Source organism: Thalassophryne amazonica, chromosome 18 (genome assembly GCF_902500255.1).
Source record: "Thalassophryne amazonica chromosome 18, fThaAma1.1, whole genome shotgun sequence".
Taxonomy (NCBI): Eukaryota; Metazoa; Chordata; class Actinopteri; order Batrachoidiformes; family Batrachoididae; genus Thalassophryne; species Thalassophryne amazonica.
The window spans coordinates 56,055,196-56,067,388 of NC_047120.1; the positions used below are offsets into that span (position 1 = coordinate 56,055,196).

At 38.8% G+C, this 12,193-nt stretch overlaps 2 protein-coding genes across 2 annotated transcripts; one reads left to right on the forward strand and one right to left on the reverse strand.

The window, feature by feature from the left end:
• Window positions 1-1,331: 1,331 nt before the first annotated feature.
• LOC117530984 (coiled-coil domain-containing protein 189-like) lies at window positions 1,332-6,876 on the forward strand. The gene is given in 10 exon segments (XM_034193969.1): window positions 1,332-1,353; window positions 1,472-1,506; window positions 1,609-1,674; window positions 2,348-2,511; window positions 4,414-4,434; window positions 4,437-4,483; window positions 4,598-4,714; window positions 4,792-4,870; window positions 5,902-5,997; window positions 6,078-6,876. Coding segments are annotated over 10 exon segments (801 nt in total). The 5' UTR covers window positions 1,332-1,335; the 3' UTR covers window positions 6,236-6,876.
• Window positions 6,359-8,654, reverse strand: LOC117530610 (phosphorylase b kinase gamma catalytic chain, skeletal muscle/heart isoform-like). Its single transcript, XM_034193496.1, has 3 exons — window positions 8,589-8,654; window positions 7,426-7,551; window positions 6,359-7,309 (listed from the first exon to the last, which is right to left on the reverse strand). Exons 1-3 carry the CDS (start codon window positions 8,652-8,654, stop codon window positions 7,064-7,066), a joined length of 438 nt encoding a protein of 145 aa, XP_034049387.1. The 3' UTR covers window positions 6,359-7,063.
• Between the last annotated feature and the right edge of the window lie 3,539 nt (window positions 8,655-12,193).

The window sequence follows — 12,193 nt, forward strand, 5'->3', positions numbered from 1 at the left end:
CTATAGCACGCGCACACTAGCAGCAATGGCGCTTAGCTTAAAACCAAACATGGCAAGTTTTGCTTTTGCACAGCATCAGGTATGGACTACATCGTCGATTGTTTTTGAACTATCTGGTTTTGCAAGTTGACTGAGAACAATTTTGGGTTGGATTGCTATCTGAAGTTCATGATGGACTGTTTGGAACCTCTTGACATCAAAGGACCCTTGACACACACCAAAATGTAAGTCCCTTTTCTCTATATAAAACAAATAATGAATGTTTTTTCATTGGTGCAATGAAAAGAATATTTAATTCGGTGAAACATGGACTGTTCCATTCAATGAACCACACGAGTTGAATGGAGCATTCCATCTTTCACCGAATTAAATATTCTTACCATTGCACTTGTAAACATTCATTATTCTAATTCTATATAAACATTCATTTCTAACTCCACTGAGCCAAAATTGTATGATTTAGTATTTTGTCACCTGTTGCCATTGTGAATCTTGGTGTGTGTGTTTCATTGATGCAGACTTTTTAATCATCTGGACTCAGAGTTCAGTGAACCAACTCACATCAAATGTTATGAAACTGGAGTCTGAGAGTTTCATCTTGAGTCAACCCCGAGTTCAGGGTTTGTTCAACCTGCTTTCAGAAACAGGCCGCTGATCATTGGCTTTGAGTGACAAATCTCTTTACACGTAATACCTCGAGCTCCCCCTGGTGGCTAAAATAGCCTGAACACCCCCCCCCCCCCATTAACCCCATGTAAATTGTCTGGATCCGCCACTGCGTTGGTAACTCAAAGACATCTAAAACAGTACAGTTAACAATATGATTTCCAGAGGGAAAATATTTGAACCTGTGCGATTATATATGTTATTGTTATTCCCAGTTTCCCCCATCGTCTTACTTTCGTACAGCCGAGTTTTTTTTTCACTGATACTTTGTAAAGTTCAGTACAGTATACTAGTTAGTTTAATAGTACTCTAACATCAGGCATCATGACGGATACATATCTCATACTTGTATAATATAATAATATAATTAACGAATTAAATTTAAATAGAAACCGGAAGTGAAAAGCGTTGCTAAGTTACAACGTAACAAAACGTGGAAAACGTCTTATTTACCTTCCACGGTTTTTTTGAAAGTCCGACTTCTCGACGTAATATTTTATAGTTCCCTGAAAAAAACAAACAAATAACAACAACAACAAAAAAAAACAACAAAATCTCCACTGCGCCACGGTGGAAAAAAGCAGTTTTAAAATCCCACGGAACAAAGCTTGTGGAGACGCGTGTGACGTAATGCAGAGTGAAGGATTTTTGGACACAATTTTTTTTTTAATGGATGCGAAATTGAAGGTAAAAACTACACCAGCTTTAAATACAATTGCTAATTTTAAATGAGAACAAGTTAAAATAGAAAAGCTGAGAGAACACGGTTGCGTTCTTGTGAATTTGACATCATGTTCTCTTTTAGGAACAAAAGCCCCCAAAAGCTAAAATTATGCTTTGGTGAGAAAAGAGTGCATCCAGATTTCTACAGTTTGAGCTTCATTAACTGCTTCCAACATGTCTTGATAATATATCTAACGCTAAATCCAAATGTGTTCTCAGGACAGATGTCAGCTACCACGACATGGAAGAAATCGACAAACTGCAGAGTGCAGCTGATCTGGAGAGGTTTCGTATTTTACACAAAAATACTCTGTAAAATCTACTCATCCTCTTACCTATTTTTATAGTTTCACGATATAGTGAAACACATAACTGTAACAGTCGTTCATTTCTGGAAACGACCACCAAAATTGGCATACACGATACTTTTTGAACAAAAAACAAAATGATTGACTTGGGGTGACGAAAAGGGTGAGAATTAGGAGACGGATTCTTGGGGCCCATGATTGACAGAGGCCCAGAGAGGCCCCTAATACAATTATAATACTGACAAAATAATACGGGGGGTCCCCAGTAAGTTTTCTTTTTATGGGGCCCAAAATCCTGGTGGCACCCCTGCAGCCAGGTAGGGGTCAATGAAGGGTTATACAGGGGTTAAAATTAAAAGATGCTCCAATCATATGGAAAACTATACAACATTATTTGTCTGATCACAAAGATTCCAAAAAGGTATAGTTTGGACTATCTGTGACTGGATGTTAAGGAGTTATGGGGTAAAAACAGTAAGAATGGTAACAAAGGTCAGTTTCAGTCATCATCATTCAACACAGTCAAAACTATTCCCTTTATTAATCCTATTAGCTCTTTTTTTAAATTGTCATAAGACAGTAAAAAAGTCAACGGCCAAGAGAGTATTTTTTTTTTTAAATAAAAGAACACTTCTTTTCTTCTGTTGCAGTACTTTAAACCGAGTCTTTCAATTTGACATCCCTGAACCACAGAAAGGAGTTCTGCTTGAGTTGTACGTGCAGTCTGTGTTCTTTTGTAGAGAGAATGGATTCAGTAAGGAGCAAACATCTGCTGTCCTGTCAATCATTAAGTCCATTCACGAGGTCAACATCGGTAAGTTATGTTACTGGAAGATCTCACAGAGTTATTTTGTGTGTGTGTGTCTATATATATATATATATATATATATATATAGGGTTGGGTAGGATTACTTTGAAATGTAATCCAAAAGTAATTAGATTACAAGTAATCCAAATGTATGTACATACATACATGTAATCCACATGTATTCTTTCAAAGTAATCCTACCCAACCTTGTATACTATATTATACTATACGAGGTACCGGAAGCTGCATTTCAGAACATCAATGCTCAGCGGAAGCTGCCAGAGCAAAAAACAGCCATCGTCCCAAATGGCACACCTACAAGAACAGAACTAAGTCAGATTTACAGTGAGGAAAATAAGTATTTGAACACCCTGCGATTTTGCAAGTTCTCCCACTTACAAATCATGGAGGGGTCTGAAATTTTCATCTTAGGTGCATGTTCACTGTGAGAGACATAATCTAAAAAAAAAAAAAAATCCGGAAATCACAGTGTATGATTTTTTTAATAATTTATTTGTATGTTACTGTTGCAAATAAGTATTTGAACACCTATGAAAATCAATGTTAATATTTGGTACAGTAGACATTGTTTGCTATTACAGAGGTCAAACGTTTCCTGTAGTTCTTGACCAAGTTTTCACACACTGCAGCAGGGATTTTGGTCCACTCCTCCATACAGGTCTTCTCTAGATATTTCAGGTTTGGAGTTTCAGCTCCCTCCAAAGATTTTCTATTGAGTTCAGGTCTGGAGACTGGCCAGGCCACTCCAGGAACTTGAAATGCTTCTTATGGAGCCCCTCCTTAGTTGCCCTGGCTGTGTGTTTGGGGTCATTGTCATGCTGGAAGACCCAGCCATGACCCATCTTCAATGCTCTTACTGACGGAAGGAGGTTGTTTGCCAAAATCTCGCAATACATGACCCCATCCATCCTCCCTTCAATACGGTGCAGTCATCCTGTCCCCTTTGCAGAAGAGCACCCCCTGAGTATGATGTTTCCACCCCCATGCTTCACGATTGGGATGGTTTTCTTGTGGCCGTTCTCATCCTCTAAACATGGTAAGTGGAGTTGATTCCAAAAAGCTCTATTCTGGTCTCATCTGACCACATAACCTTCTCTCATGCCTCCTCTGGATCATCCAGATGGTCACCGGTGAACTTCAAACGGGCCTGGACGTGCTGGCTTGAGCAGGGGGACCTTGCTGCCCTGCAGGATTTTAAACCATGACACCATCATGTGTTACTAATGTAATCTTTGTGACTGTGGTCCCAGTCATTGACCAGGTCCTCCTGTGTAGTTCTGAGCTTTCTCAAAATTATCCTTACTCCACAAAGTGAGATCTTGCATGGAATCCCAGACCGAGGGAGATTGACAGTCATCTTGTGTTTCTTCCATTTTCTAATAACTAATCATAACAGTTGTTGTCTTCTACCAAGCTGCTTGTCTGTTGTCCTGTAGTCCATCCCAGCCTTGTGCAGGTCTACAGTTTTGTCCCTGGTGTCCTTACACACCTCTTTGGTCTTGGCTATGGTGGACAGGTTGGAGTGTGATTGATTGTGTGAACAGGTAACAAGTTCAAACAGGTGCAATTAATACAGGTAAAGAGTGCAGAATAAGAGGGCTTCTTAAAAAAAAATTAACAGGTCTGTGTGAGCCAGAATTCTTGCTGGTTGGCAGGTGATCAAATACTTATTTGCAGCAGTAACATACAAATAAATTATTAATCATACACTGTGATTTCCAGATTTTTTTTTTTTTTTTAGATTGTCTCTCACAGTGGACATGCACCTAAGATGAAAATTTCAGACCCCTCCATGATTTGTAAGTGGGAGAACTTGCAAAACCGCAGGGTGTTCAAATACTTATTTTCCTCACTGTAACTCTTTCATTTTTACTTCATATCTTTCAGAAACTTCATTGGACAACAGGGAGCATGCTGTGAATACTGCAAGGAGCTTCTGCTCTGTCATTCAGTCCGGGTGGGTCACCGGTTCAACTTTAAATGACAGGAATGTACACAAATATAGTCTGTTATACTGTCTACAAAAATATATTTGTCTTCATACTGATGTCTCTGATCGTGTCCACCACAGCGGCCTCCTGTCAGTGTTAACCTCTTCAGCCTTAAGGAGGCGACTTGTATCCTTGAGTATATCCACAACTCCTACATCACACACTTCAAACTCTATAAATATATTTTCACTCCACAGGTAGGAGCATGAAGGCAGAGTTAACTTTGAGTGAGATGTTCTCCAGCTGACACTTTTTCCCCTTCATGCTATCACAGGAAAAACTTGATCTGTATTTTTCTTACTCTGGGGTTTCAGAGGAAAACATTCTGGCGGGTGAGGATTCAGCTGTTTCAGGTAACAGTTACAGAAAATCAGTCCCAGATAGTTTCACAAAGTGTCATATTTTGTAAAAAAAAAAAAAAAGTGTTACGTGGAATGAAATTTGAAAAAATTAAACAAAAATGGGGAAAAAAAAGTCTAATTACAACTTATCACAAGTTAAAGTTCTCAAATGTAAATTAAGAGATAAGGAAAAGGGTCAAATTTATGTTTTCATATTAGACATGTAGACATTACACAAGACATGTCTTATGATCTTATTGTCATGATTCGTAGGGATGCATTTTTCATAAAATTGACAATCTCTGTCCTTAAATTTGTATGGCTAATTACCAACCATAGGTGGTACTGAGGTGGGACTTAAGGGGGCTGTAGCCCCCTCCCCCACCATCCCAAGGCTTTCAGTATTCCTAGTATAAGGCCACCTGAAAACTCACAATTACAGTTGAAATTCTGTTATTTTCAGCCTAATTTGGAATTACTCTGCCCTCAGTATTAATAATAGTATTGAGAGGTTTTGCCCAACGATAGCAATTGATAAATTCTCTGCAAAGTAGTAAATCACTGTTACTCAGAATAGTGTGTTATTTTAGATTGATTTTTTTTTTTTTTTTTTTTACAAAATACAATTGTATTACGGAATTGACATAACATCAACATTTAATTTTGGTCTGTATCTAAACTAATTCATAGATCTTCACAGCAAATCATTTAGGCACCTTTACTATTAACAATATAACATGGTTTTTAAGTTACATGTTGTTTTAAATTAGCTCTTTTGTTAATTTCCTTCACTTCCATAGACTAGGTCAGCTATTTTACACTTGGTGTCTTTCAGTTTTGTTTAAACAGTTGCTATTTTTCTTTCTTAATACTGTATGTAAATCAACATATATGAAGTAGGCATTTGAGTTTTAGTGTAACATGCACATTTACTACAATTTTTTTCATCCCTTTGCACTTTTTTCTGCTTCCATTTTGACACTTTGAAATGACAAGAATTGATTTATTTCATCTTTCAAACTGTCCCCCACCATTTGCATCAGATGTTGACAATGTGACAGAAGCAGAAATACCACAGAAAGAAACATCTCTTCAAACTCAAGAAGTGTCCAACTTAGAGTGTGAAGGAGCCACACTGGGTAGGACGACAGATTAAACAACACTGTTATAAATTGACTCATGCAAAAGGAAACTTTTGGCTAATTAATTTTTCTTTTAGTCTCTATGTCAGAACTGAGGGCATTAATTGAACAGGAAATCAGACAGCAGATGATGCTTGTGTCTGGACAACTGGACCAACGATTGAAAGAAATTGCAGCTCAGCACAGCAGTGCACAAGAATCCACACAGCATGAACACACCACCATCAATTCATGACTGATATTTTTTTTCCAGGCAATCCTGCATCCAGTTTGTTGATGTGAAACCAGAGCTCATAAAATAAAGACTACTCCAAGACTGGTTTTAGTGTAATTAACCTTTTTTTTTTTTATACAGCACATACATGATTCTTTTATTAAATAGAATATTTGTGTTAGATACAGTCAGACTTCACAGTTACACTAAGTGGGTTTATTGAGGAAAGGCTCTGTGCATGACAGCTAAAGTATTTTTTTTCTAAAAAGAACTAAAATACTGTACAGAACATAAATATTTCAAAAGGTCCTCATATATCGCTTCATAGTACTTTGTTTGCAGTGGCATATTTGTAAAACAGCCTTTATGCAATAGGTGTATATGATTATTAAATAACCAATCACAGTGCTTTAAAAATCAGCTTTAACCACACAGTGATTAGAAACACTTTCCTCAGTCATAACTGATGATCAAAAGGTTAAAATTCCTAATATACAGTATGCAATGCACCTTCTTGTTATGTGTTTAATCAGGACACTGTGTAATGTGTACTATTCTGCAAAGTGGCATCACAAATAGCTTTGTTCTGCAAACCCTCTGACTTGACTTTGTGGTGTTTCCATCAGGAAAAACTTCAGAGTATTATAATAATAATAAAAAATTCTACTGAGCATGCCTGAACTTAAACTGCAAAGAAGGGATGCACAGTAAGGAATAAGAAAGTCCAGGTCCCTGAATTCCTCATTGTAAAATTAAACACAGTAACTTGATAAGGCATGCGCTGACACAACAGTACATGCAAATGGTAATATATAAAACAACAAATCCACATGGTTAGGCATGAGGTTTTTAAGTGTCAAAGTCCTCCAGGTCCAGTAGCACAATCTTAGCTGTGTTTTGAAAGAGGGCGGCTCTGTTCTGCTGCTCGCCTTTCTTCACCCAGTGTCCGTAGATGCGGAAAGCACATCCGTCGATGAGTTTGCGGATGCCGCGAACAGAGTAAGGATCTCTGCCCAGCACCTCCCGAGTCAGTGGCCGAGCTTTGCGATAACGGCTGTACATCCTGATACACGCTAGCACAGAGATGATCAACACCTGTGGAGGGAAACAAAAAAAAAAAAAAGTACTTTAAAGGATCTTTACTTCAGGACATAGTTCTCTGTGTGTTACAGTCTGCTGCCTTGAAAAAAGGACTCAGTATGGTGACTCACTCGAAATGTCTTTCTGGGACTGAAGAGTCGTACGTCCTCCTTCTGGTACTGTCTGAAGAAGGAATGTGATAACGCTTGTTCTGCAGTCAGACGGAGAGCTGGATCGAGTACCAGCAGCCTGGATATCTATCACAAAAATATACCAACACAATGCAGTTATGCCATATACCATGTCTGAGAAGCTGCTGTTTGAACAATCTTAATTTTGTGTCAAATTATAGAAAAAAATGAAAGGTTCTACATGCTCCATTGGAACACACTGTAAGAAAATAAAGTGTTGGTATAGTAATGGCTCAACAAATTTCTCTTGGGTCCAGTTAAACATTTTTCCCTAAAATAACTATATAGGAGCCATTTCCAACCTTAAAAACACTAGGGCCCACTTTAAAAACCCAACCAAACATTTAACAACAGTTTGATTGACGCATTAGATTCAGATAAAGCATTTCCATCTAAATTATGTTAAACTAGGTTGGAAGAATAACAATGTAAATGCCATGACTTTGTTTTTATTACTTCTGATTACATTTAAAAATAATACAATACATATTTTTTTTTTTGGGGGGGGGGGGGGCACATTTATACTTGAGTTTTCAGTCCATCTAACCTGCATGTCTTTGGAAGTGTGAGTAAGCTGGACCACTTGGATGGGATCCACACAAACACAGGGAGAATATGCAAACTCCACCAGTAAACCACTGTGCTGCCATAAACTTTATCATCACATAAAAAAAAAAAAAAAAAAATGTATTTATTTATATTTAATGCCACCTGCAGCTCCCTCGGGCCCACACATTGAGAACCACTGCCTGATGGTATATTTTCCCCCCTCTGCCCTCCTGTATTTCAGCAACCAATGACACAGGGGAACTAGGGTTAAAATACTTGAACACAATCCAACTGAGCAAAAATAACAACAAATTCCATTTCTGACCTTTGAGTCAGATGAAATTATTCCATATGTTGGGAGTAAATCAACCCCAAAATCAAAAGTATACACTGAAAGAGAACTGCTGGACCAACCTAAAAAAGGCAACACATAAATGAATAGGTGGAGCTAATTTGTTAATTAATTTTAACATAAATGGAAAGTCAGAATATTAAACACTAAACATTAGGTTTAAGAAAAAAAATTGGCATCAAGTGTAGAGAAAGAACCTTACTAGAGCCTTTACAGTGTCCGACCTGTCGTCCCACTCCGGAGAGCTGAACTGATAGTGCCCCTCCATTATCATTCTCAGCATCAGCATCTGTTTGCGATGCCAGAATGGCGGTGAACCGGCCAGTAAGGTGAAAAGGATCACGCCGCCACGCCCACCTTACCAACACGTACACCAAAGCAAGAAAGATTCAGAATTAAAACCCAACGCCTGCCTTTACATTTTAACATTAAAATACCCAGATAAACGTTACATCACTTACAGATCAACCTCCTTGCCGTAGCCTGGGTGCATTTCATCCATGGAACATTTAGTATTTCCGGGGCCATGTAACCAGGAGTACCACAGAGTTCTAGTTACCACAACACGAAGAACAGAAAGGATAAACCTCCCTCTATATGCAAAAACTAAAAAGTGTACATTTGTTTTAAACTGTGTACCTCTGAGCTTCTCCCCGGGCTGTAGCTGCACTGAGAAGCCAAAGTCAGACAGTTTGATATGCCCCTTGATCATCCAGGAGAATGTTCTCAGGCTTCAGGTCCCGGTGAACGATATTCAGGGAGTGAAGGTATTGCACACCGCTTCCAGCAAGCTCGCATTATACTCCTGTTTTTATAAGCCCCACAGTTACATTTAAGTTTCCACAAAATTTAAATAATTTACTTTACTACACTTTACTATAAATGTTTTTTTTTTTTGTGGTATTTCAAAAGTTACAGCTAATGTTACTGCTGGTATAGTATTTTTTTTTTTGGGGGGGGGGTTTATGGGAAATAATAAAATTTTGCTCAGTGAAAACTTACAGATATGAACAGGTAAGTACATGATGTATGCATGTTCAAAAATCAACCTTTATGCTGCAGTCGAGTTAACTACACTTTTGGTAACCAGACAAAAACACGGTAACTGAACGTTAGCACTGACAACTGATACAGCAGACCCCCCCCCAACCCCCCCCAAAAAACAAAAAAACAATTCAACCTCACAAAATAGAAAAGCAGGGAGAAGCAATCGATGCCTGTCTCAATCATCCAACATTTATGACAGTAAATCTGTGACTTTGGATGATTGAGACAGGCATCGATTGCTTCTCCCCGCTTTTCTATTTTTTTTGAGGTTGAATTTTTTTTTTTTTTTTTAGGCTGTAGTTTCTGAGGCTGAATATTTTGATGCTAAACAAATTCAACCCTAGAAATTCAACTTCAGACACTGATGGCACAGATTTACTTCCATACATTTCCTATTAAATGGTCATAATAGTGTTTTATTTCTTTTGCTGGATATCTGCTGGACAGGTAAGGCAACAGTCACACAGGTCTGCTGTATGGTCATACTCTGATTTTGATGCAAAAAAAAATTTCAACCTTAAAAATTCAAATTCAACTCTGATGGCACAGATTTACTTCCATAGAAACTGCACAGGTAGGCTGGTATCAGTAGCCAAACCTGCCATATCAAAAACCAAAATGTGTGGAATTTTAATTTTCTGATGGGATGTACCAATGTTGGAAGCTCACCTAGCTTCTTTTTCACTCAGAGGTAACTTTTTCTGTGAGGTAGTCAAACAGCTCTCCACGCCTCATGCTGAGGAGAGAGAGAGAGAGAAAAACTAAGGACATTGATTTCAGGAAAAAATTATGGATCTGGCGGGGAATGAAATGATACATTTCTTTCCATTTTCTCATACTCACCAGGTCAAACACCAAAAATATGAAAGTTGTAGACTCATAGGAATCAATGAGGGTAACTAAAGAGATTCCAAAAGCAGCTGAATCAATGCATAGCTCCTCCACAACTAACAAAAACACAGAGATTCGCAGTGCAGAAAAGTAGAATTCCGACGTACTGATTGAGGAGTGTCCCTTCACCATGTTGAGGACTTGAATTTCTTTAAGTGTGGAGATTTTCACCTCCTGCAACTGCTGAAGTGGTCATCTTCTCTGCTGTGATCTCAATAATCTTCACTGCCAACTCCTGCCCAGTGTGTTTGTGCACACAACGGCGCACCACACTGCTTACACCCCCTAAAACACAAGATCTGCAGCATCTCTACCAACAACAAAAGTGCTATTTGTGTTAACATTGTGCACTGACCTAGAATCTTTTCTGTCGTCAATGACGACTACAACACACAACACACACACACACTACACACACAACACACACACACACACACACACACACACACACACACACACACACACACACACACACACACACACACACACACAAAATCAAGGTAAAACGTTTAATTAATAAACCATTTACAGTTAGAGTTATATATTATTTTACTACTCCATCTACTTTTGTATATTTGTGTTGAATGCAAATGTTTGTTTTGTATTATCTTACTGGATTGCATCATATTTCTACTGGTTTTGCACTCAAATACACATAAAGTATTAAGTAGAGGACCCTTTTAATATAATGAAGTGCTAACACAATGTCTCATGCCTCATTAAAGTACAGTCACAACATCTGTAATAAGTTAATGTACCAAAAAACTTTTTTTTACAGTAATATTATTACCAAGTGGTAGACATATTAATTGACTGGCCAGATAATCACGCATTTAAATGCATTTGACGATAATCACCCTTGGCCAATGTCTGCAATCAAACATAAACGAAAACTACTGTTGCCTTTGACAAGAGAGCATGTCAGGCTGGCATCGGCGGAAACACCTGCCAGGGTCCCCCTTGTGCCAATTTACATGCAGATGGGTGCCTGAAAACAGTGGGAGTGATGTTTTGAAACAGTAGGAAGATTCACATACTGGATGTAATGTTACCTATCCAACAAACCAACAAACAAACACGTAAAACCTCGAACAGGGACATTGCAAACAGTAGACAGTGTTAAATAAATGTTCATTAAATACAGCTATTTTTATTGTGATTCTGTATTGGAGCCCATGCGAACAAACAAAAATAGCTGTTGATACAGTAACATACAAACTGCGAATTGCTATAACGACACCTCTTCTTCTTCTTTGTCTTTCGGCTGTTCCCGTTAGGGGTCGCCACAGCAGATCAATGTTTCCATCTCACCCTGTCCTCTGTGTCTTCCTCTGTCACACCAACACCTGCATGTCCTCCCTCAGACAATCCATGAACCTCCTCTTTGGCCTCCCTCTTCTCCTCCTGCCCTGGTGGCTCCATCCTCAGCATCCTTCTCCCTATATACCCTGGGTCCCTCCTCTGACATGTCAACCACTCTCAATCTCGCCTCTCTGACTTGTCTCCAAACCGTCCCACCGGAGCTGTCCCTCTGAATGTTCATTCCTAATCTTGTCCCATTTTGTCACTCCCCAAAGAGAATCTCAACATCTTCAGCTATGCCCACCTCCAGCTCTGCCTCCTGTCTTTTTGTTAGTGCCACTGTCTCTAAACCATACAACATAGCTGGTCTCACTACTGTCTTGTAAACTTTCCCCTTCACTCTTGGCTGATATTCTTCGGTCACAAATCACTCCTGCCACCTTTCTCCACCCACTCCACCCTGCCTGCACTCTCTTCTTCACCTCTCTACCACACTCTCCATTACTTTGAACAGTTGACCCCCAAATATTTTAAACTCATCTACTTTCACCACTTCTACTCCTTGTA

Coding starts and splice junctions, on each gene's coding strand:
- LOC117530610 (XM_034193496.1), bottom strand. CDS start 8,654: ATGGAGGGGCACTATCAGTTCAGCTCTCCGGAGTGGGACGACAGGTCG. Junction 7,552..8,588: donor CGGACACTGTAAAGGCTCTA/GTAAGGTTCTTT, acceptor TTTTTGTGATAG/ATATCCAGGCTGCTGGTACT. Junction 7,310..7,425: donor GTCCCAGAAAGACATTTCGA/GTGAGTCACCAT, acceptor TTCCCTCCACAG/GTGTTGATCATCTCTGTGCT.